Source organism: Equus asinus, chromosome 11 (assembly GCF_041296235.1).
Source record: "Equus asinus isolate D_3611 breed Donkey chromosome 11, EquAss-T2T_v2, whole genome shotgun sequence".
NCBI classification, from domain to species: Eukaryota; Metazoa; Chordata; class Mammalia; order Perissodactyla; family Equidae; genus Equus; species Equus asinus.
In genome coordinates this window covers 11,306,465-11,332,735 of record NC_091800.1, presented here as the reverse complement: position 1 = coordinate 11,332,735, position 26,271 = coordinate 11,306,465, and the positions used below count along the sequence as shown (strand labels likewise).

General features: G+C 47.3%; 1 protein-coding gene across 4 annotated transcripts in view; it reads right to left on the bottom strand.

The window, feature by feature from the left end:
- Positions 1 to 26,271, bottom strand: part of MTUS2 (microtubule associated scaffold protein 2) — a 560,716-nt gene that overhangs the window by 9,949 nt on the left and 524,496 nt on the right. For 3 of the 4 annotated variants that reach the window (XM_014843838.3, XM_014843839.3, XM_014843840.3), the window contains 3 exons: positions 12,649 to 12,863; positions 5,292 to 5,397; positions 2,418 to 2,491 (listed from right to left, as the gene is read on the bottom strand). In XM_014843838.3, the coding sequence (XP_014699324.3) occupies positions 2,418 to 2,491; positions 5,292 to 5,397; positions 12,649 to 12,863 (395 nt within the window). The remainder of the gene's footprint in view (positions 1 to 2,417; positions 2,492 to 5,291; positions 5,398 to 12,648; positions 12,864 to 26,271) is intronic. The other variant, XM_070520454.1, reaches the window with a different exon arrangement.

Genomic DNA, 26,271 nt, shown 5'->3' with positions numbered 1-26,271 from the left:
ATTTCTGTAACATTAAACATAGAGCCCAGAGTCTTCCCATGGACTCTTCTGGCAAGAGAAATAGCCTTATCTCACCAAATACTAGCGCTGGGTACTGTAAATTATATAATTCTACATAATAGCACTGTCATGTATGAAGTGATGGCCTGACTGCTTTCATCATGGAGGGGGCCCCTGTTTTGCCCACCATCCTTGGCAGCTTCCTTTTCTTTCTTCTTTTTTTCTTTTTGTTTCCAGTTCCTTTCATTTCATTTTTAATAAGTAAAAGCCCCCACAGTGCCATTAAATGCAAACGCTAGTGTGTTAGGGCAATATAGTTGTCATTGGGAGTTTGTATGCACATGAGCGGGTACCTGTAAATCACAGCCCAGGGCAACCCCAGCTGGGCCCAGCACACGTGCCCTGCACCGCTGCCATCACCTTCTAGAACGTGACAATAAAAATGACTATATTGCTACAGGCCTCCTACACCAAACCTCGTCAGCGTTGTCAGAGGAAGCATTTCTTTCAAGCCTCTCTTTCTCCATTACAAAACAAAACAACAAAAACTCACCAGGTGAATACCGCCTAGGATGGATCTAAAGCATCCCATACTGATTTTTCTGCCTTATTCACCATTACTCGAAACAGATCCACAGGCACACGATGGCGCCTCAGCAATCAGACAGGACAGGCTGTTTTTCAACTTGGGTTGGGCTCCTTTATGTCAAGGGAAGAGGGACCAAGACCCAGCTGGCAACCTGGCCTAGCCTGGGCCACTCAGGAGTTAACCAAGGGCAGGATGATAATGATGCTGATAATAATAATAAATGTAACAATGTTGAAACTATCATAATAGCAATAGCTGCTGCTTATTAGCACTCACCACAAGCCAACTTAGTGCTACACAGTTTAGACCCAGCATTTTGTCAATCTGCTCGCACCGTGAGGAAGGTACCAGTGTCATTCCCATTTTACAGATGAGTAAACTAAGGTTTACAGAGCTGTGTACTGTCCAAGGTTCTGAAGCTAGAAGAGGAGGTGGGGACTTAAGCCCAAAGCTCGAATTTCTTAGCACTAAACCTGTTTCTCTAGCTGCCAGTAGCCCGGGGGGGTCGGCCTGAGCACCGCCGCCCTCCTCACACCACACCATCTCCAGCCCAGACGGATTCTGCCCGTGGAGAGTTACAACTAAATGCATGCGATTCATGACTGTTGGATGTTAGTGGCAGAGTGAAGACTCACAAAACGCTCACTTCTTCTGGTTTTGGACTGGATGGAGTTTTTGTTACATCATGGCTGTCACTTCCCTGGTTTGTGTTCTTTAAGGACAGTGCATCTGATGGTTTAGGATATGGGATGCACGAGGAAGGAAGCTTGGGGTTAATTTGCTGAGGGTAAGCCGCGTGAGGCCCGCACAGGCATATTGCAGGCCCATTGAAATACTGACAGATCGATGGATTGGTGGCGGGCTCACCACAGGCAGTTTCTCACTTAAAAATTTTTGAAGAGGACACTCAATAGCTGTGATACTGACTATCTACATAATCCTGGATTCTTTTCTTGGCAGGGCAGGCTGTGTGCAACAAACACCGCCAGGGGAAAGTGAGCCACCGAAGAAGTGAAAGTCCTGCCTTTGTATTATCGTTATGGTAATCAATGGACAACCACTGCTACTGTCATCCACAATTTCCAGATGTGAGTGTCCCTAATATCTAACACACAATCTTGCTCCAATTGGGATGCCTGCAGCTGAGAATGGAAGCAGGGCCACCAACCTCGGCCCAGCTGTCCAGGCAGCTTCTCCCTAGCGCTGGGGTGGTCAACATCTTCTCACAGAAGCAGTTGGCTTGGGTCTCGGAAGGCAGGAGGAGACATAGGTGGTCTGGGAGACCCTTCCTTCTCCCCTTAGAGGTCAGAAGGAGCCTGGCAGTGCCCCTGGCATCTGAGCCCCATGTTTCCTGTAGGTTGGCAGTGGGAGGCAGAGAGGGTCTTTTCATCTCACTCCACTCTGGGTGATTAAAGCCCCTTCTATAATTCCCAGAACATGTCCTATGACTTCTGCCCTTCTCACCTTAGAACATCCAATTTGCCTAGAATTCTCTCCTTCTCGAGTCCTCCCCTTTCCTCAAACACAGCCCAGTTACTCCTCTGACCACAGCAAATGCAGGGCAATCTCTCGGAACTCCTGTGGCACTCACTAATGGTATTATTCGTTTGGTGCAAGTATGTGTCACCTTGTGGTTGTTTGACACTGTTTGCGTCACAGCTCTCTGAGTAGACAGTAAATGCTTTAAGGGCAGGGAGGATGTCTTCTTTACCTCTATGTTCTCATGCTTAGGACAGGATCCAGTACATAGTAGGTGCTGCATAAATGCTTGCGGACGGGAATATTGATGTTGCCGTTATCCCGATATTAGAGTTAAAGAAATATTAACCTGTAATGATAGCCGCAACTTTTCAAAATTTTCTTCCAATTCTTTCTTTTCAAGCTCGTGGGTAGACATCAGTTCTGGAGAGAAGACATCAAATTGTTAAGTCGGTCTTTCTTTTGAAAAGGATCAAACAAGATTCTTTTGCAAGACTAAGATTAGGGACTTAGGTAAATAAGGGACACTAGTATACAAAAACTGAACCCTAAAGGGACTTCTCCATTAGTCTGAAATTGTATGTGATGTTATTTACAAGAGAGAGAAAGAAAGAGGAAAGAAACAGGAGAAAGGGAGAAAAAAAGAAGGAAAGAGGAAAGAAATGCAGGAGGGAAGCAAAGAGAACACAAGAGTACACACACACACACGTACAATTTCTATTCCCTGCTCTTCCACTACCCTGGCAAGTCGGACTCTCCATTCACAGAATTCACTGACTCGCCAACTGTTCCTAATGGTAAAACAACTGGGAATCAACGTGAAATCTCCATTTTCTTCCCCTCCCAGGATCACTCTTCTTTTCCACCACAAAGCAGCTGAAGAAGGGAGCTTCCCAAGGAATGGAGCTGCGAGCAGCTGTCTTGCCAGCCAGGCTTGCTGGAGAATGGACGGGTGAAGGGGACCAGCGCTATGTCTGCAAGGACACCTTGGTGGCCTCTGGGCCACACTGTAAACCACAGACCTTTGAGCAAAGATTTGATGTTAAGATACTCAGACAGAGGGAAGGACTAATTGGACTAGTCCTCTCAGAGAGTTTGGAACAATTCTGTTCTGTGAAAAGTGTCATTCCGATAATAATTTGCAAGTTAGGGAAAAAGAGATGTCACGTAAGAGTTATTAAGTAAATGGATTCTATTTTCCTCCAGATGGGAACAGTCTTATTAGCCGGGTGAAGCCCATCTCATTCCGGCTACACAAGCAATTTGTTTTCCTGTTAGAACTGGAGGGAGGAGAGGTCTCATTAATAAGCCTGGATCATACGCTTACAGCAGAAGAGTACTGGAGACCAACAATTATCATTCTGGCTGGCATGAGTTGCAATTAGGAAAAACTTTGTGGTTTCCATCGATCCAAATCTTTTAACTAATGATGGTGAAAGTCTCCAAGAAATCCAGTTGTTACAGCTGAACTTTAAATTTGGAAAACAAAAGTTTGTGCTGGTTTCATTGACATAAAACAAGGTGGCCTTCTGGTCTACCTCCCTTTGTCTAAATGATTAGTTTTCATAGTCATCTAGGACATTGTCCTGACCAAAATAATGAATTTTTTAGGTGCCATTACATACGCCTCCGTTGTCTTGACATTATATATAATGCAAAGGCTTTGGATGTGGCGTCTAAACAAGACTTCATTGGTCAGAAAAATCTACCAGGTCTATTTATATGAATGTCCAGAAACAAAAGGCAACACTGTGGCGCATTGCACCATTTCCATTCACGTTTCCCATCCAGAGACCATTGTCCTCCAGCGCAGTGATAGGCTTCCGGACATTCTCAGACGATCCTGACACCCCAAGAGAAGAGAAAAGTCAGTATCTGTTGTGGAGGTGGTATAAACCATTGGTAAGTTCTATGTACCCATAATGTATTTCATTATTTTAAGGTCATGACACTGTCCCACGCTTAACACTGTGCTCTAAGACAATGGTTCTCAAATTTTGCTGCATATGAGAATCACTTGGTGAGCTTTAAAAAGTCCTGATGCCTGAGCGGCACCCCAGAGCAACTCAATTAGAATCTCTGTGGTCAGATCTATACATCAGTATCTTTTTAAAAACTCCCTACGTGGTTCCAACGTGCAGCCAAGGATGAGAACTGGTCTTCCAAGTGTGAGACAGAGGGAACACATTTAACTAGTTCTCAGCAAATTACTCTCTTTTGCCTCCAGCTTGCACTTTTTCATATACTAATAGTTCCCAGAGGTCGGGGGGTTGGTGCCTGAGGGAGGCACCAACGTGAGTATTGATTACCTCACAGTGGGCTTTGTTGTTTACACAGAACATTTAAAAAATAATAAAAAACTCTGATGTTAATTCTCAAAGTTTTAAAATTTACTAACCTATTGTTGAATTTCATCGCTTTTAATGTACTTTAATGACCAGCTGACTGGGGGGGAAAAGTGAGGGGAGGGGAAATTAAAAAATAAATTATATATATTAATGTAAATGCATGTTAAAAGTGCAAAAAGCTTCTTTCACAAAGTTAAAAATCTTAGTAATACTTTGTAAACATTGTTGCTGATGTTCTTATGACCCACGTAAAACCCTAAGTATCAAAAGATAATTCAAAGTTACAAAAAAATGTGAAAAGAAAGATCCGGAGACTCAACTCAAGCCTATGGTGAAGGGGGCCTATGGGTGCAAGATGTGGAGACCCAGATCCACTCAGACGCTGCTGTGGCCCTGAGAGTACCACAGATACGGGGCAAATGGGTCCACATCTTTGCCATTTAATTTTATAAGGGCACAAAACAAAATAAAGCTGAGGATTTCCATGTCTACTTTGGAATAGTGGTTCTCAAGCTTGGCTACCCGTGAGAACCACCTCAAGAGCTTTAAAAAATCTTGCTGCCCAGGCTGCACCCCAGACCGCTACATCAGAGCCCCGGATGGACCTAGGCTGGCGTCCGTCTCCTGTGACAGCTCCCCAGGGATTCCAACATCCAGACAAGGTTGAGAGCAACTGCTTCACAGGAAGAAGTAGTTGCCTGGACTTCTCTCTCTTCTTTCCAGAGGTAGTAACACAAGGACACACCAGGAAGGAAAGGGAGGAAGAAAGGAAAGAGGATCAAGAGAGGAAGGAAGGGCCCCTTGCTTCTGCAGCAGGAAAGGCTCGGCTGGCACGGCCCGCCCTGCCAACTGCACTCCTCAAGGCTGGCAGCTACCTTGGACTTTGTGGTCGTGGTCGTCCTGCAGGATCGCGATGGCAACTGTGTGGTTACTTTCCATCTCCAGGAGAGTAGCCTCATGGCTGGCGGTGATATCTTCTACCTGAGGAGATCACAGTCATAGTTACACAGCGAGCTGGGGAACGTGGGGCTGCAACATCCTCGCTGCTTGAAGAGCAGAGGTGGAATTCAATGAGTAGAAAGGTCAGTGGCCCAAAACATCAAGGACAAGCCATTCTACTGAGATGACAGCTGCCCTCAGCCTTGTGCTGAAGCAGGAGAGCCAGGATTTGGTGGTGACATGGCAGCCCTTGGAGTCGGGGGAAGTCACAGTCACTGCGTGGCTCTCACAAGAGGACATCAGCTCCCAGTGGGGGATGGCTGCCTAGGCCACCTCTTCACAGTCCTGGGCCTGGCTTTTGGGCTATCCCCTTCCCACTCCATTCCTCCCCCTTGCACCGATCACTCCATGAGGTAATGATGGAGAAGGAAAAGAAGAGGGTCCTCCCTACTAGATGGCATGTTCTCTCTGTTTCCCAGGGGCAGGTGAGAGCCACGTACGGAAGGTAAATGGAGGGAACTAGCATTTAAGTCCCTGCTATCAGGGACTCCACTTAATCCTCACGGTAATATTACGAAGCAGATATTTCTATGCCCATTTTACAGATGAGGAAACCAAGGCTTAGAGAAGTCTGAAATGTTTTGCCCAAGGGCTAGTAAATTGCAGAACCAGCAGTCAGCTCAGGTCTGTCTGACTCTAAAGGCAAAGCTCTCTCAAACACACCACTGCTGCCACCCCCAGCAAGACCCGTAACCAGCACCTTGGGATCCTCTCACCAATACCAGGCAGGCCGGCAGAGCCGTATGCACTCCCACCACACCCGCTGTGTGCACCACATCCACTTCCTAAACCTCAGCTTGCCCTCCAGATTACAACTGGACCTCCCGCCCGGGCCACGTGGAGCTGCTCCTGTGGAGGGCTGCTCTTTCTGTGGCTGAAGGGACATTTCTGGGAGTTTAATCACAAGCAGTGCAGCCCGTCCAGGATTTTTTATTTTCTCACATCCTGCCCTCTGCCCCCTATACACCTACCATGTTTACTGTTTTCGTTATGGTTGTTGTAGCTGTTGCTTTAACTGCAAATGTATGACTTATAGGAGGAACTCCATAAAACCCCCTCTCCCTAGGACAGCAAATCAGAACACTATTTTTCCAAGTTCTTTGTTAGCGACCCACTGTAAAAAAACACCATTGAACACTGTAACATAGGACACACCACATGAAACCCAAGTGTCACAGAACAATACTTTCCCTTGCTACTTGCAATAATCTGGTTTTTAAATTTTTATTCTATCTTACTTTGTTTTCTCAAAATGGTAATTACAAACCAGTAAATTTATTTCACGACCTACTGATGTGTTAAGACCTGGCATGTGAAAAACACAACCAGAAAAGGTGCCCAGGTCCTACAGCTCCTTGGTGGGCTAGTTAAGAACGTATTGCTTGGAGCTGGAGACCTCTTAGGGTCCCTCGGGTCTCTGGGGATAATTCTCAGGCCAACCTTTGACCTGAAAGGGGGAGGGATCTCCAGGTGAAAGGAAGCCCACTCATGAAGTGGGTGCACAGGAGTATTTTTATTTTAAAATGGGGATAGATTCCCATTCTGGACACTATAATTGCAAGGGAAAATTTGCCTGACTTCTCTCTCCTACAGTAAACGAGACCTTCACACACTAAAACAGAAATATCACTGGCAAAAACAGCCCTGAGCTCCGCAAGGTTAGGACAGCCACGTTACAATATGAAAACGGACACGGTCTGTAAGTGTTCCCTTTTATTCGCTGGCCATTCTTGATTAAACAGTATTTTACTTGAGGCTCAGAGCTACAAATCCACTAGGAGAAAGGCTGATCACCACAATATTTAATTGTCCAATTCCTGTTTACATGAGGTTTTTATGGAATTTTGGGCCAAAGCCTTCCAGTCTCTTGGAAAAATAAATCACTTGTAAAAAAAAAAAAAGGAAATATCTTTTCTTTCTGCTCCATTACTGATGTCAGTTAAGCCCATAGCACACTATATGTAGAAACAAGTACCCACACATTATTTGGAGGTACATTACCCAGTTTAGTATAAAGAAAAATCTTTCATCAGTCCTTGGTACGATGCTAATATATTGGGCTCTTACACAAATTGCCATGGGTTTCAGAAAAGAGAGATGAATGGAAGGACTAAGTTCCAGAAGTGTCCCATGTGTCCCCGGAGGTGGATGTGGCTGATGGGCAATACTGCATTCTATTTGGGGCTGAACGGACGCCCTTCTGGGTTGCTGGAAGGCAGGTCTTTGATTTAGTGGTGATGAAATACCACGTGCAGCATATTTAGGATGATGTAAGGGCATGATCTATGTTACAGCCTCTCAGAGGTGACTTCATGAAGGAAATACGGGTTCCCTAACTCTGAAAGCCCACACGCACTGAAAGGAACACCCAGCATATTTTGAAGGAAACCAATGAGAGCCAATAAGCCAAAATTTGGGCACAATAGTCCTTGTTCTTTAGTAATCTAGCTTTCTTTACATCTTCATGGTTTTTAAAGCATGTTCCCTCTATGAGGAAGGGATCCTCTTTCCTATCATAGTATTAATCCCCATGATTTCTCCTCCCATGGCTCTTGGCTTCTTTCTAGAGCATGGGCTCATGTTCCGAAGTAGCCAGTAAGAACTCTCAGCCTGAGCAGACCTTGAAACCTTCTGCAGGCATTTGAAGAGATGCAGACAAGCTGACCCAAGGAAAACACAAGATCACTGTAGGCATTGTAGATCATCAAATCAGAGGCAAAAGGCACTAAACCATCATCAGGGCATAGCAAGCTTACACCAGGTGAAGCATCCTTCTCCCCCTTTTAGAACACTGGCGAGGGGGGGTGCCCTAAGACCGCTGCTGGACCACTGTCCTCCCTCCCCCAGGAAGACAGAGTTCCGGGCTGTGCCATGGAGGAGTCTGTCAGTGCGCCCATCAAATCACTAGTCTTTATCACATGGAGAAGCAGCTGCTCCCGGTGGCAGGCCCCATGCACGCAGCTGCTTGCTGTCCAGCTGGGCTGATTTATAGCAGAGCAAAGGGTGGGAGAACAACCCTCTCAGATGGGTAAGAATAGAGATGCGGGGTTTACTCCATTTAGCCATTTGCAAAATGCAATTATCTGAGGCTTTGGCAATTCACTTACAGACAACATACATACATTTAGAAGGAAGAAGCATGTGCTTTATATTGTTTCGGCTTTACTCATTAAACCCAAACCAGATTAAACTCCCATTTACCCGCATCCCAGACATGTATTCCCATCTGACGAGACAGAGGGAGCCCGCCCATGTTTGCTGTCTCCAGGGCTCTCGCAATGACTTTCCTTTCCAGAGAATGAGGACCTCCTTCCCTTCTATCCTGGTGTCGACTCAGAGCTGCGGCCAGCCATGCCAGAGCTCCTAGTCTGACTTCACCCCATTCCAGGCTGTGCCTTTTGCCCTTTCTGCAGCCTCTTCCCTGCACTGCCTCCTGCCAGTGTGTGGCTGCTCTGGGCAGTGACGGCTGGGGGCTCTGGTGCTGGAAGACCAAGGGCCCCTCGGGAACTCATTCTATTTGATTAGACAGAGTGCTGATGGCAGCTGTGGGCCTGCTGTGCAGGAAGACTAAAGGGACATAATGAAGATGACAGAGGAAGTGGCCTCTGTCCATTCTGATGAAGCTGAGGATGATTCCCTTAGGAAAGGGTGGACAGTACATCCTGAATATGAGACAAAGCAAATGCCAACTCCACAGCCTGAGCGCTATGCCACGTATCTTCGAGGACCAGCCAAAGGCAGCCCAGAAAGGAGGACTGGAAGCTGGGCCAAGGAGAAACTATGTTTGGGGCCAAAATGGAAAAGCACGTGTTTACAGTGAAAATCTGTTTTGTGTGCTGTGACATACGGAAGCTATGGCAATTTGGTTTCTATTAATGTGTAGCTAGCTATAGAATGAGGGCTGATTTGATTAAACACTTTTATAATCATACTTTAGAAACAAAGCCATACCCTATCTTTAAAGTCACTGAAGAAAGCCAAGAGGCAAGGCCACGCCCCGGCTCAGCCCCTGGAGTCTGCAGGACTGAGGAACGAGTCCCTGCTCCCCAGGACACCTGCATCCTAGGCCCTGGGGATCCTTGACAAACCCTTGACACCAGGTCCCACTCAGCGACTCTGATTCAATTAGTGTGGGGTGAGGACGAGAAGGGGTGTTTTGCTAGAAGTTCCCCAAGTGATTTCCCGTTTGTGGCCAGAGAGACAGTTGTGCCCCTCAGGTGAGCGGACAGCTGGATCTGTCCCAAGGGAGACCCTGCAGTAAAGTCAGAGGCCAGCCCGCTGAGCAAGTGAGCTCCCAGTTTCAGCGAAGCCTCAGAAAATCCTGCGTGTCAGCCCGAAGCAGCCCCCCACCGCCGGCTGTGGGCACTGGGGTGTGCGGACAGGCGAGATGGGTTAACTCAGTTTTTAAAGCTCCAGAAGGACGAGACGCCACTATCTGTGGAGTTAGCACTGCCAAATGCAACTGTCCGTGCTGAGGAAACCCCGAGTGGGGAGAGTCCAGCACAGCTAACTGAAACCACGGACCACTCCGACCTCTGCCGCCGTCACACCTTCGGTCTTCTGCTGCACGAAACAAACGAGCGTCTGTTCTCTCTGGAAACGAAAACACTGGACTGATGCACACTTCGTCTTCTGCCTCACCGCCTGCACGCTCTCTGCTGGAGAAGACGCCGTTCAGGACAACAGCCAACACTCAGCAGCAGGAGCGGAATCAGAGGCCTGAATAATTCATAGATTTAAATCATCCATCCCCCCGAAACCAATGGGTTTCTATAGGCAAGGCTTACTCAGATAGAAAGCATGCACATGCTGCTTCTTCCATGAAGCTTTCCCTTATCCTCCCAGCTCGAAGTAAACTCTCAATTCCTAAACTCGTCATCTCTCTTTCTCACCCAGTGTCATGGTTTCCTGGGCATATGTCTCAAAACTTCGCCTGGTCTGTAACCTGAGGCTGTGAGCAAGCAAGTCCACGTCTGACAAATCTTGGTATCTCTTGCTGTACTCTATCATGATGGCTTCCGTGCAGTGGGCATCACTAAATAATTCTTTGCATAGGTGAATGAATAAAGGAATAAATCGCTTTAGTTGTCATAAAGGCTCAAGAAGAACAGAACTCAGCTGTCCTAAGACAGAGCACTTTTTAAATACACACGGGGAGCTCGTGTAACTCGTTCTCAAGCAGAACAGTCCTTCCCTTTCAGTCTCCCCTGGTACAAAATCTCTGGAAGGCTGCTGAGTTCCCAGTTAGAGGTGGGGTGAGTGCACATCTCCTGGCACGTGCGTCTGCACCCACCAAGCTCAGAGAGGCGTTCTGCCTGGGCCGCGCTGCACTGGCGGACGGCTCCGCTCAGCAGTGGCCTCGGCTCCATGGTTTCCATACATGGCACTCCCCACGTGAGCCTTCCTTCAGAGGGCTCCCTCAAAACACGTTCTCCTGCCTAATAACCACCTCCTGCCCTCCCTCCCCACCTCTTGGTATCTGCTCAACCAACCCAGAACTTTGGACCAGAAGTCTCAGTGAACATGGGTACAAATACGTTCTCTGTGTAAAGGTGGGAACGAATAGTCCAGGGATACAGAGGCACAGAACAAACTGATAATTGTACCAGGTTTGAGATATACCAAGGGCCAAGAAATAGGTAAGACTACAGACAGCAGCAGGTGCAAAAGTCCACTTTCAGGAGTGACGTGCCGTGAGCTCAGGAGGCAAGATGCTGGGGGTTCAGTGTCTAATTTTACCACCAGCAGGTAACTTGAGCTGTAACCTATTCTGTTTCCTGGTCTCTAAGTCTAAACCACCTCAAGCAGGCAGCTGTGTCTGGTTTCCACGGACCTCGAGAAAAGGAGGATGACTAACCTAGATGCTGAATGGAACAAAGTGCTGTCAGATAGATTTTTAATTACAACGACAGCCTTACTATTTGCAATTCCTCATGTGCCCCTCTGATGCACAAGCCTCTGGGGACCATCACCATCCAGGCTATCTGTTTGGAAGCAGCCTGAGGCGGGCAGCCCAAACGTCCCTGGTGACGGAGGGCCCCTCAGCACCAGCCTGAGATTTAAAGAGGGCTCTTCACAAAGGTCACTGTACCGCAGGAATATCATAAGCAGACTTGTGAAATAACACACCAATTAAAAGGTGGGAATTAAGACATCAGAGCCTTGGGGACTTAGAAGAGAGACGACAGGAGCAGAACTAGTTCTGATGGAAGCAGAGCTGGCTGCTTGTCCTAAGCGCCTGCCTCCCGTCAGCACTAGCAGTTAACGGACAAGGCAGCCGGCCGTGGGCACGGGCTCGTCCGGCTGCCTCCCGCTTTCATACTGACAGGCTCCCGGGAATCACTCTCTAGTTATTCCTGGATGAATACTCTCTCTAGTAAGACCCCGGGCTACAGTTAGCCACTGTCATTCACTCTTTCATTCGGCAAAACCGTACTGAGGCCTCTGCTGTGCAGGCACGGTCAGATGCCAGGGGCCCAGCCGTAACCCCGGCCGACAACTCTCATTTAGTGCTTGAGCCCATGGAGGCTGGAGCCAGGCGGGGTTCAACCCTGGCTGTTCCATGACCGGCGCTGTGAACTCTGGCAGGTTACTTAACCTTCGAGTCTTGTTTTCTTCACCTGTAAAATGGGGACAATCATGGCACCTACCTTGCAGGGTTATCGTGAGGATTACAGGACGTCGTTTATGGAAAGAGTTCAGAGCAGTGCCTGGTGCACCCCAGCGCTAGATACATGTTTGCTTGCCATTATCTCTGCCCTCATGGAATATGCAGGTGATAAATAAGGCACACAGGTAAAAGGCACAATGTGCTAGACAGCAACCAGTGCTGAGGAAACACTGAAGCAGGGAGGGGGACGGGGGGAAGCAGCGGTGCAGGAGGACTTGTAGTTTTAGATAAGGAAGGACCTCACTGAGAAAGGGACTTGAGAAAAGTCTGGAAGGGAGGAAGACAGGGAGCCATGGAGTGTCTAGAGGGGGAGCATTCCAGGCAGAGGGCACAGCAAGTGCAAAAGTCCCAAGATGGGAGCATGCTTGGAAGGATGAGGGAGGGAGGGGAGAGTGGCCGAAGGAGAGGAAGGGAGGGGACAGCAGGAAGAAATGAGGTCGGAGAGTGAACTTCAAGAAAGCTCACCTACTGAACAGGACTTCTGGCTAAGTGGCGCTGGCTCCCCTCTGCCTTCCACCTGCATCTCCCAACAGCAGAGACCCGGCCCAGAGCCACAGACTGACCTGCTCCTGGTGCTGACACCTGATCCTCAGCAGCTGGGCGCGGTGCTCCTCCTGCAGGCGTGCCATCTCAGCCTCGAACTGCAGCTGCAGCCGCTCCTCCAGGTCCTGGAGCTCGGCCTGCTGCTGCCAGCCCAGCTTCCTCACCTCGTCCTCAAAGCGCCTCTCCAGGTCCTCCTTCTCCTTCTGTAGCTTCTCACACTTGGCTGTGTTGAAGGCTGGGGGAGAGAACAACATCTTTCAAAAATCACTTAGGAGGGGGGCTGGCCCCGTGGCCGAGTGGTTAAGTTCGCGCGCTCCGCTGCAGGCAGCCCAGTGTTTCGTCGGTTCGAATCCTGGGCGCGGACATGGCACTGCTCGTCGGACTACGCTGAGGCAGCGTCCTACATGCCTACAACTAGAGGAACCCACAACGAAGAATACACAACTATGTACCGGGGGGCTTTGGGGAGAAAAAGGAAAAAATAAATAAAATCTTTAAAGAAAAAAAAAAAAAAACGCATCCTTTAAAAAAAAAAAAAATCACTTAGGAGGCACCGAAAGGTCTGAAGCTGAGCGTCTTTAACACCCGTTGCTAGATCCTCAAGGTTAACGTGATGACCAGGGCAAGAGTCGCTTACTTTAGCAGCGCTTCACAGTTTGTGAAGTATCTGGCTCTTCCTGCATCTGATCCTCACATGGATGCTGAGGTGAAACCTGAGCCCCAGGGAGCCCCGGGGACTTGCCCAAGGTCATCCGGTATGTGGAGAAAGAGCCTCGAAGGCAGATTCGGGCTTTCTGACCACAAGCCCCGTGTCCCTGCCACTAGAGCAGGCTTCTCTGAGGGTCCATGGACTGCAGGCATCAAAAATCTCAGGCGTTTGTTAAAAATGCATACTCCTAGGCACGCCCTGGGTGGATCAGAGCCCTGGGGCAGGAGCTCAGGACGTAAACTTTTCACAAGGTCCACAGTGGCTCTTAGGCCCATCAAGGCTGAGACCTGGGCAGGCCTGGCAGCTGGAGAGAGGATGGGGGCAGGGGTCCAACACTGAAGTGGTTCTCTCCAGGCTGAAATGCCAACAGGATATTCTCAGAGAAAGTGCCGGGGTTTCCTTTTAGGTGACCGAGTCTTCACCAACACCATTCTCTCTGGCGGGGGACAGGGACCACTCAGCACCCCTCTGCACAGGCACGCCTCCCCTCACAGTCCTGGTTTGCTTCCCAGGCGCCAGCAGGGGCTGAGGCGATGACAGCAGCCCGCGGCTCCTGCAACTGCTCCGCTACCTGAGGGTCTGCCCGCCCAGGGCTGCGGGAAAGACTGACGGCTTTCGTCTTACAGATCGCTTCCTCAACCGCAAACTGCTTCCAGGAAGGAGAGTAACACCTTGACAATCTACTCTGCTTAGGTCAGATGGAGTTGACTGTACACACACACACAGATGTTGAGGGGCACACACACCTCTCACATTCCACCAAGACTGGGGGCCACCACACTGTCTGCTCTGTGCTACAAGCTGGGGAGACATTGTCATTTACCTAAAAATTGAGTGAGCAGATATATGCACTGGTTAATGGTAATCTACACGCAAGGGGGGTTAGTTATGATGAGGGATATATGCCCAAGGTGGTTAGAGAGCATTTGAAACAGCCTAATCAGAAGTCCCACCCTAAAGAGGTGGCAGATTCAAGGGCTTCTTGGCCACACTTGGCTCTAAAAGAGTTTGTTCCATAGCAAGAGTGCTGTTTACAAACATCTTTCCCCTGGTAAAATGACTGGTGGATTGCCTGGACATCGTTTGGCACCTTGCCTTGTGTGAGCAGTGTGTAAGAATCTGGCCAGCCCAGCAGCCTAACACTGTCCCAACGGCTTCTTGGCCTAGGGCTCCAATTGGCCCGGTGTCCCATGTCCCACCCTTTAATGGAGGATTCTGATCCACAGTCTGGCCAAGTTGTTTGCAGGACCTGCCAGTGTAGTCGGGGTGTCGTGAGGGTGTGGTGGCGGATGCTGTCCACCCCAGGCACAGGCAGTAAGAGAATGTGCCGTCTGTAGAGAACTTAAGAGAAATAACCAAACGGACTTGAAAAGCCCTCTGCCTTTGATGGCCACCTGTGCCAGCAATTCTAAAGAACGTTGGTGGAAAAATACTCCTCCTGAAGAAAGTCTTTTGTTGGTCTAAGTTCTGAACAATTGCTATAATTACTGTTGAGGTTTTTAAAAATAATTTTTGTACTTTAAAATAATCACAGAGGAAAATTGAAAGTATAGCACGAGAATACTACTGTACAAATGACTTTTTCCCCTGAACCATTTGAGAGTAAGAGGCTGACCCGGGGTCCCATCAACCCCAAATTCCTTAGTGTCTATTCCCTACAACACGGACATTCTCCTACATAACAGGGACACAGTCATCAAAATCAGGAAATCAGCATTGATCCAATAGCGCCATCCAAAGCTCAGACCCACTGAAGTCTCACCAACTGTCCCGATAATGTCTTTTCTAGAAAGGGATCCAGTTCTGAACCACAGGTTGCATTTAGCTGTCCCGCCTCCTTCGTCTGCTTTCGTCTGGGACAGTTCCTCAGACTTTCCCTGACTTGTAAAGATGACAGGCCAGTTATTTTGTAGAACGTCTCTCAGTTCAGTTTGCCTGCTGATTCCTCATGAGTAGATTCAGGTCATGCGGGTTTGGCAGAAATATCACAGAAGTGGCACTGTGCTCTGCTCATTGGAATATTAATAAACTTGAATAATCTTTAAAATGAAATTTCTTCTTTCTTGTTTACATAGGGAGTCAGGAAAATAATGCTTATGACTGATTATTACAAGATAATACTGAAAATGATTTTGTTGTATAGAGGAGGAAGCATTACAAATGGTCCATCTGGGTGTCAAAGGTTAGGTATGCCCCTGAATATACATGTAATTGTCACACCTGCGGCAAGTACACCTTTCAGGCGAGGTCTACGGAGGGCCAGGCTGCTGGGAAGGCGCTGGGCGTACCACCACACTGAGGAAAGGCATTTTACCTGCTTGCTAATAAATATTCTCATGAAGAGTAGATTCCCTGCAAGCCTTTCCAGGACCTGGCAGTGAGGCCACAGTGGAGGTCAGAGTGCTCCCCTGCCTCTGATCACTGGAGCCTATGGTCCTCGCAAACAGAACCGAGCGGTAACTAATGGCCACAGTGGCTCGGGCCTGGCAGCAGCAAGAGGAAACACCTGTTCCCGGGAGTTCCGGCCCAACGGCTTCAGCACGCCTCCAGTCTTCCCCAAAGACCCTCCAACTAGGGGAAGTCATTAGAGATTTTATCAGGGACTTAGCTACTGAAAAAAAGCTACCAGGATCCATAGACTAGGTAAGAGGTGTACATACAAGATGGGTTTATCCAGGGGCGACTGGACAAAGACCATGTAATGTCCATTAAAAAAATAGTGGGTCATGGATTGAGACAAAGTCAAATTGAGGCAAATGGAGGAGCAATAATTTTACCTACAGAGGGGGAAGGCAGAGTCATCCTACAGACAAGAACACGGCATTGCTGGGAATGACTGGGAGCCCCAGGAAATGAGCCTCAGGGTGGATTCTGGGTGCCTGGGGCCTGTTCGTAGGGTGCTCTTGTTTCTGTAATTCGGGTGAACTAACTTCATGGTGGTCTCTGCCCACGTATCGTGCACCAGTGGATGGGATCACAATAAAACAGTGACAACAATATGTTTGCTTGTATTTAAAACAGGTCTACAAAGCAGGGCACAGAGAAGAGACACAAATGGCTAAGAAACATGAGAACAGATGGTCAGCACCATTCATGATTAAACACTTGCAAACTGAAGCAAGAAATAATTTCTCATCTACAAGGCTGATAAAGATGAAATACTCTGATAACACAGGAAGGGTATGAGGAAACTGGCGTTTGATGGACTGTTGGTGGAAATATAATTGATAAGCTGCTTTGGAGGGCAAAATATCTTTCAAAATTTAAATGACAGGGATGGGAGTGTTAGAGGGTGACAGCTAAGGAGTATGAGGTTTCTTTTTGGGGTGATGAAAATGTTCTAAAATAGACTGTGGTGACAGTTGCACAACTCTGTTATATATATATATATATATACTAAATATATATACACTAAAACCCACCAAATTGTATGCTTTCAGTGGGTGAATTGTATGGTATGTGAATTATATCTCAAAGTTTTCACAAAAAAAGAAAGAAAATTAAAAATATAACATGACATGGAAAATCTTCAGAGGATAAATTTAGATGTTTTTATAGAGGGAAAGTTCACATTCTGATTTTAAAATTCTATATAACAGTGGTGAAGATATATGCTGGCAAAATAAAACAAAGTGAAAGCCCCACCACTACACTGTTTCATACACACATGGATATTTGTGGAACGTAATGGAACCTAAGAACCATTCTCACTGTTCCTTAACTAGAGGTATATTGAGCACATAAAACTAAAATAAAATAGTAAAAAATACTAATCATGTATGTTGTCTTTGGTAAAGTACCACTCTAAATGGGAAAAAATTTATTTATCATATACTAATGTCACTATAACTCCAGAAAATCAAGGCAATAAGTTGACTATACAGATTGTTTAGATGGAATAAAAGAGATGAAAAGGTAAAAAAAAAAAAAAAAAAGAATAAAAACAAATCAGCTACATTGGAGAAAAAAATCAAACAATACATACCTTTTAACACAACAATTACACAAGTGCACAAAAAAATTTGATCCAGGATGACTACTAAGTAGGATTTGCCTTAAGGAAGCGGTGGGGGGCTAGTTAGATAAATCACAGACCAAACATACATACAGGACAACTCCTACATACAGTGGGATATAGCTAGCCGGTAAAAAAAAAGTAAATCTTTTTGTGCTATCATGGAATGATATCTGTTAAGATATCGTTAAACAAAAAAGGCAAGATGCAGAAATAGTACGATTGTGTAATTCTATTCATAATGAAAATGTATCTGTATTTCTATCCCTTGTCTATCTGTCCTCCCTCGGGAAGTTGTATGCTTAAGTTACAGGACTCACTGCCCAACCAATGCCAGCCACAATATGTATTTAATAAAATGCTATTATTTGTTGGCATGCTTTATGAATAAAAACATTTAAAAAAATTACTACCATAATGAAGGATAAGACTGAGTTTGAAAATGTTATGGTATCGGGTGGTCAGAAACGACATTACTCTTTGATCTTACTGTTTTATGTATACTGGTGGCAGATGACCCATGGGCCTGGCACTCTGTCTGGGGGCTCAGAGACGACTGGTTTTCATCCTAGAGCTGTTGTCCCTGAACTGCACTGTTGCCTTAAATAACTCATGAGCTGTGTAGGCCTCAGTTTTGCTGTCTATCAAGTGGCAAAGTAATCACTTTTCTCATATATAGCGGTCTCCAAATTCCCAACTGCTATTATGCCCAAGAGAGGTGACACTTATGTTCTTCCCAGGCCCCATGTCGTGAGCCCCAGGCCTGTATAAGATATTGCACAAGAAGAGCAGCTGGGCCACCAAGGGAAAGAGTTCCAGTGACAGAGTCCCTGAAGAAATGAGTGTCCTCTCGCCTCAGATAAATCTTCAGAAATGTGTCTGTTTGGGCATTTTGCAGACAGAAACTGATGTAGGCTAATTTCATGGTGTTAAACAGCATCTAGAGTCCTACTTGCATTTTTTCTTTCTTCATTTCTATTCATGTGAGAACATTTGGTACTTTACAATGAGAGGCAAACACCACAATAATAAATCCCTAGAACCTAGGAAGCTGGGACAATAATTTCTAAAATAACAGGCCAGGAGAACATAACACTTCTAATGCACAAGCACGAGTATGACAAGCAAAAGCAGGATTAGAATCTGTTGTACAGTTTAAATAACTGAACATATACGTATATATGAATATGTATACAGTGTGTGTGTATCTATATATACATATATATAAATACCTAAAATGCTATTAAAGCTGCGTTTAGAATACCCTCGGACATATCTAATACAAAGACACCAATCTACCAACCTATGAGTGTAACACGGGAGGACGCAGTGTGGTCCTTGGGACAACGAAGAGTAAAACTGCCATGGAACCATTCGTAAAACAAGCTCAATTTCTACCACAGTTCACAAATCAAGTGAAAGGGAAAAAACTCAGTGAGTGAGATCAATTTTCTTTAAACAATTGCCCCAAAGCTCTCTTGAATAATTACCACTTTGCATTGGTTTACCAAAGAAGTAGCAAAGATCAGTAATCACGGCGCTCGACTTACAGTGAAGAGAACTATCTGGTTGTGTAGCTCACGACAAAATGGTAAGGAATAATAATCTACTGCCTTTTACGGCATAGGGAGCGCTTTACATATAACAATTATAAAATAAATCACCTAAATATGAAGAAATGACACTGTCATAAACAAGTGGTCTATCATAATGGTCACTGTGATGGACTGAATTGCGTCTCCCCAGAATTCAGATGTTGAAGCGCTAACCCCCAGTACCTCAGGATGTGACCGTGTTTGGAGACAGGATTTTTAGAGGCAATTAGGTTAAAACGAGTTCATTAGGGTCAGGCCTAAAAATGCAATATGACCGGTGTCTTTACAGGACACAGATACCTATAGAGGGAAGACGATGTGAAGACACAGGGAGAAGGTGGGTGGCCACATATAAGCCAAGAGCAGAGCCCTCAGAAGAAACCAACCCTGCTGACATCTTGATCTCAGACTTCTGTCCTCCAGGATCGTGAGAGAAGAAAAGTCTGTTGTTTAAAACCACCCAGCCCACGGTGCTTTGTGATGGCAGCCCTAGTAAACGAACATACTTGCTACTGCTATATAGCAACAGAAGGGGATCCTACAGTTAGATAAGAGATTAATTTATCTCTTTGGGAGATGCGGAGTAATTGAAAAGACAAAATAATTTTCAAGGAAAACATTTAATTTAAATTTTAAAATTACCCATAATCTCACTATACAAAGAAAATGAAATTTCAGTTGCACAAGCCCTTCATAGCTGTTGCAGTGGTGTGAATTTTTAATATTCTGTGAGGAATTTTCCATATGTTCCTACTTCACATTTTTATGACTACTTTATATTCTCATGTTGATGATAACTTATATGACCTTATTGTTGGACGTTTAGCTCATGTCACCCACATATTGTTTTTCTTTTTTCATTATGATCAATTCCTAGGAGTGGAATTACATGGGGTTAAAGACTATGAGCATCCTTATGCTGTGAAGTTTTTTGGGTTTTTTTTTTTGATGGCAGTCATCCTGCAACAAATCAGTGCCCACCAGGGGGCGCTATAATGCCTGAAAAATGCCCTCTGGCGGCGAATTCCTTTGTCCCAACTTGTCAGATCACAGACATGCAGGAGGCAAACAGGGTCAGTCTCAAGAAACACACTGCCTGGGATCCCGGCCACACTGCCCTCTACAGCCCTACTCTCTCCTTCTCTTTCCCTAAGACCTTCTTTTTGATAAAGATGTCAAGAGAGAGAAAAGGAGGGCTGAAAACAGAGCACGAAGGGTCCATGGACTAAGTAGAAAAGAGAGTGAAGGGGCCAGAGAGAGCACTGGGTCTCCCATCATTCTGCAGGTCCAGGCAGCCACTCCAGGGCCCGTGACTAATGGGAGCTTGTGCTGTAAGAACAACGGCTCACATTTACAGAGCGCTTCCTGGGTGCCAAGCACCTGATACACTTGTCCCACCTAGATAGGTACTGTTGCCCACTGTAGCCCTACTAGGTGTCCAGTAAGTAGCCTAAGCTCCATTTGCAAGAAGCAGTCAGGGTCTGAGAAAGGGTGACTGAGGGATCCAAGGCCACTGTGTGAGGTGCAGGGCCTCCCAGTCCTCTGCCCCCACTGTGGGAGCCGCCACAGTGCACAGGAGTGTATCACCTCAGAGGTGAAGCAAGGCCTGGGCACATCACCCTCCCAGCCCTCACTGCCCTGAATCGCAGTATGCCTCTGTACCTGCCTGTCTCACCAGTAGCAGAGACGGTGGCATGTCCATTCATACTTGTGGTCACACAGGCAGGCTGACAGTCAACAGACAGCAAGTGAATTCATTCAGCACCTGCCATGTGCCATGCCCAGTCCTAGGCACGGGGGCAAACGAGACACAGTCACAGGGTACAAACAAACAAGTGAGCACAATTTTTACATGGCCAAATTTTGGATACAAAACCTCGAGATAAGTGCAGAGAAGAAGGTGAAATAAGGGCATGCCGGGGAAGAAATGGGGAGAGGGGCAGGTAACATTAGCGAGGGTGGACCAGGAAGGCCGCTCTGAGAAGATGCCGTCCGAGCGGACGTGAATGACACAGCGGTGTGCAGAGATGGTGGGATGGAGTTCTGGTGAAAGGAAGCACAGGTGCAAAGGTCCTGAGATGGGAACAATGTCGGAATACTTAAGGAGCAGAAAGACTGCCACGGGGCTTGAGTGTCTGCGAAGGAGAGAGTGGAGGGAGGTGAAGGTCAAGAGACAGGCAGGGTCAGACCATGCAGGGCCTGTGGTTCCTGGAAACGGGTTGTGGCCGCATTCTGGAAACAGTGGGAAGCTCTGGGACAGCCCTAAACAGGGGATAACAAGAGCTAATGAAGCTTTTAAGAGATCCCTCTGGTGGCTGCATGGAGAACAGATGGTGGGAGGCAAGGATGGAGACAGAGAGAGCAGCGAGGAGGACGTGTTTGGAGCCCAGGTGGGTTTAACCGTGACTGGACTGACGCTGCAGCATGGTGAGGGATGCGCCATGCACTTGGGAGGCAAAGCCACCTTGGCCTGCTCGTGGACTGGATGAGGGAGAGACAGGAACCAAGGATGACTCAGGGTGTTGGTCTGAGTAACTGGGGAGGAGGTGGTGCCATTTAAGGAGACGAAACATGGGAGGAGTCCAACTGGGGAGAAAACCACACATTAGGCACTGAATAAATCTCCACTAATTAACAGATGAATTCACGTACGTGTAAGGGCCCACAGTTCATAAATGTTATGGTGGAATTCTCCTCTGGTCCATGGCTGTCAACTAGTTCAAAAAATATGAAATTCAGGATTGCCAAATTTTGACAAGCTGTGTGACACTTCAGCGATTCCTGACAATGTTGCATTGCACATGGTTCAGACGCTGTGGTCCATTTCATAAAAAAGTGTCGAAGTCTTAAAAGCATGAGACGTTGGGATAGGCTTTAGTTGTTAAATCTCCCCCTGTGAAGTGGGGGCACATTGACAGACATGTTTCTCCCCACGGGTGTGTAAACGGTTTGTGGAGGAGACAGAAGATTTAGCTCTCTACAGGACTTGAGATATCCCCCTCTGAGGTTTTCCCAGACCTACGATTGTCTTTATTTTTTGTCCAAGGGCTTACCGCTTCTAATTTTTCATAGGAATGAAGGATTGTTTTAAATCGACAAAATCTAATTTTTTAAAAGGTGTGCATTTCCCCATTAACTTATCCCAGCCTCTCTCCATTACTTCAAATACATCAAATTGATTCCAAGGAACAAATGGACCACCTCAAATTATTTCCACCCACTAATTTTTAGGCACAGACACAAAAGCAGCAACGTTTTCAGGCAATCACAATAGCCCGAGAGTGTGCTTATGATTAATGGACCTGTCTGTCCAATGCCTGGCTAGACCTGCTGCCTTTATCGATGGATTCCCCTCACTTAGCACAGTGCCAGGCCGACTTCCACAAACACGCACTGACTTGAATAAGGCCAGGTGGTCACTTCCCGCAGAGCCCGAGCCCTCACTCCTCCAGGGCTGCTGAGACAGCAGCATGGGGACGCTATACCCCTTTCAGCATACCTGGAGCTTCCTCACCTGCGGACTCTGGGTTGTCCTGGCTGATGGGTTTGTGTCCCCACTGCAGCGGTGAAGCCCATTTAACTGGCAACTGTCTCACCACTTCCACAGGAATGATTACATCCACGGTGGTGGTTTCTTTGTAGAGACCCAGCTTCCCGCCAACATGCAGACTCTGTTAGTTTATATGGTCACTAAAACTGAGCAGACAGTTAGAAAAGTGGCCCTCGACTGAGAAATGAAGACAACTCTACTCATAGAGTGGTGCCAGGATTAAACATGTCTGTGTATGTGAAGCACCAAGCACGGCGCCTGGCTGGCTCAAAGCTCACCCTCACCATGTGGCGTGCTGAGCCTTCCCACCCTAAGTGTGGTCCACTCCCCTGGGAGCTTGATAGGAATGCAGAATCTCAGGCCCACCCAGACTGACTGAATCAGAACCTGTATGTTAACAAGATCACCAGGACAGTCATATCAGAAGCACTGTTCTGAGGTACAGGTGGAGCACTGATGGCACACGGGAGGTGAGACCTCATCCTCAGTAGCGTTACTCTGTCTAAGCATGCAGCCTCTCGGAGGGTAGGAATTGGCTTCAAGACTATTAACAAAGTAAAAATTCTCAGTAGTTAAAACCTAAAAGTATGTCCTTTGTCCACAGTTAGCATTCAGTACAATGCATGGCGATGAAGCAGCCAGTGTAGACCAAGACACCTACACCAGGGTTGAAGGCTGTGAGGGGGGCTCAGGAATCAGCAAGGGGGGTGGGAGTGAATCCGGCTTCATGAGATGCTCAAGTGAAAGGAAGAGTGACTGATGAGTTTTAGAATGTGAGGATAGAAAGAATGGCAAGTTAGAGAAAATAAAATAAAATCCATTTGAGACCAGATGATGAATCCCACTGACCCCTTTCCAGGGCAGGGGATGGACATGCAGTCCCAAGCGGGGCCAAAACAATAGCATGAAAAGATTACAATTTTAAGGGTAACCTGCCTGATTACCAGGTGTGAAACGTACAGAGACACCTGCCCTGTGGCATTTCTTAGAATGATGCAGAAAATACCAAGACAGCCCTGCTGCTGGACAACGTGCTGTGAAGGGAGGGATTCTGGCTCCTTGCCCTGCCTCTCCCTGCTGCTCGGAGATTGTGGAGAACCCACGTGCATGGGCACAGTCCCTCCTCTTAGAGAAAGACAGAAGGCTCCCTGGTGATGGAGACTCACAGGGGTTACAATCTCTGGCAATAAATAAGGAGCGAGTGAGGCAGTAGCTGCTGCAGGGCTTACTGTACATGGCAGGTCTCGGTGGGACGTATCTGCTAGATGTGGGGGGTTTTTAAAGTGACTTCAAGCAAACTTACCTCCTAGGGCGAGTGTGAGGTTTAAATAGGATAATTCAGAGTAAGTGCTTAGCATCAAGCCTGGGCTCTATCAATCATTCAAAAAATTTTCACTGGGGTACATAGAATCATGGCAGTATTACAAATGGGACTATTTTCCACCCTTCATGAAAGCTAGGGTGAGACAAAGCATAAGAAAGCACTCACGTCACACACATAGCTAATGGAGTGGGCCCACTTTGACTACAGAAGCTAAGACTCTGGTACCCAATGCTGGTGTGGAAGGTCACTGCTGCCCTAGCCCAAAATTGTTTTCACGGGGTTTATTACTGCTTTGGTTTGCCGCACATCCTTAAGCGCGTATTGTCTGAGGAGACAGTTATCAGCTAACGACCTGTTCTCGCTGCCCTGGGCTTCAGTAGAAGCTGGGGAACGATTACTTGTGTCAAATCCAAAGCCTGAGGTGATCATGTCCACTGTATGAAGTGGACACAAGGGTGGCCCAAGGCACTCCTGGCTAGCCAGGGCCCACGTGATCACAGTCCTCATCAGAATCCCTAAGAAGACAAGTTCTCCCTTTTGTTACTGGCTGCTTAGAATATTACATGTCTGTTTTTAAGAACATAATCACAAAGCAGGAGGGGCCTTCATATTACCCCAGGGACCAGAAGACATAAAAACTTCTGTGTCTTCCACAGTTTTCTAGAAAAAGGTCTCAGACAGAGAGGAAGGAAAGGAGCAGCACCGGATGGAGGGCCCCTGGGACGGTCACTGTTGGGGGCATCATGGCTACAGGTACTGAGGGCTCTCTACATGCTGGACACTCTAATGAGTGCCTCGAGCGGGTCACTGAACCCCACAAAGACTCTGTGAGGTGGGCGCGATTCCTCCTTAACTCCCATTCTGTAGAAGAGGAACCTGAGCGACAAAACCAAGGAAGTCCAAGCCTGTGGCAATCTCCAGGCCGTGCTGCCCCATGGTCGCGTCCTCAGCCAGAGGTTCCCGGACTAGAGTGGGCACCAGAATCACGTGCAGGGCTTGTTAGAACAGAGTGCTGGGCTTCTGATTCAGAGGTTGGGGTGGGGCCTGAGAAACTGCACTTTGAACAACCCCAGCTGGTCTAGGGATGCTGCTGGCCTCAGGACCACCTTTGAGTAGCAAGGCCCTATGGCTTAGTGCTCAGTGCTCAGTACTCAGGCCACACAGCCTCCCTATGTGTGCAGAAGACACACAACTTTTACCATCTGCAACCAGAAGGCTGCTCAAAAACAGAGCAGAGGGCAGACAGTGTCTATTACTGACTGTGGGACCTGCCCTTGTTGCCACTCTGAGCCATCTGCCTGTCTGAATTCAGGCCTCTGTTCTCTCTCATCTGGCTTGAGCTCCCAATGCTGACCCTGAGCCTTTTTGTGCAGACTTAGCTCTGAGCCTGCGCCCTCCTGGCGAGTTTGAGTCCCAGGACACTGAATTTCCTTCAAGGTTCCTGTGTGTGGCTTCCCATCCTCCTCACCTCTTAGTTGGAGTCATACAGTGACACCCTGTCCCTCCCATCGTGTACCTCAGGCAGTAAGGAGACTGGCACCTGCTCACAACCATCCTCCCCATGCCTACCCCCACATCCTCCCAGACACCTTTGCCACACCCAAGAATGGCCTGTCCAACAGCATGGCCTGCAGGCCCTTTGCAGAGCCAGCAGCTACAGCTCCACCAGCAATCGACAACGGTGGTCACCGCCACACCCTTCACCCCAGGAATGGCTCCAATTAACCGTCTCCACCGGCCAAGATGGATTCCTTCAAATGCTCTCATTTCTTTGCTCAGAAGAGGCTGTGTGTGTGTGTGGCCACAGGAGTGTGGGCTCTGAGGTCGGACAGCCTGGGTTTAAATCCAGCCTCTGCTATTTTTGGCTGTGTGACCTCGGGGGCAGGTTACCTAGCTCTGTGCTTCAACTTCAACTATAAAATGCCCTGATCCGGCACGTGACCTTGCCGTCTCCTTCACTGAGAAAACTGAAGTCAACAGGCATGAAGTTCTACTGTTCCTCACTCTGAAACTTAAAAAACATCTTCACTCTGGAAGGCATGTCTTGTCTGAGATAATATTCCTTGACGACAGTTCCCTGCACTCTTATGTCTAGAATCCCCGTATTATTTCCTGTCGCTGCTGCAACAAATTACTACAAACATGGTGGCTTAAACCAACTCAGGTTTATTATCTTACAGTTCTGAAGGTCAGAAGCCCAAAATAGGTCTCACGGGGCTAAAACCAAGGTGTCTACAGGGCTGTGTTCCTTTCTGGAGACTTAGGGGAGAATCCGTGTCCTTGCCTTTTCCAGCCTCTAGAGGCCATCTATAGTCCTTGGCTCATGGCCCCTCCTCCATCTTCAAGGCCCACAGCACAGCATTTTCCAACTCTCTGATCTCTGCTTCCGTGTCCCATCTTCTCTGTCTCTGAGCTACTTCCTTCCTCTTTCTAAGGACCCTTATGATTAC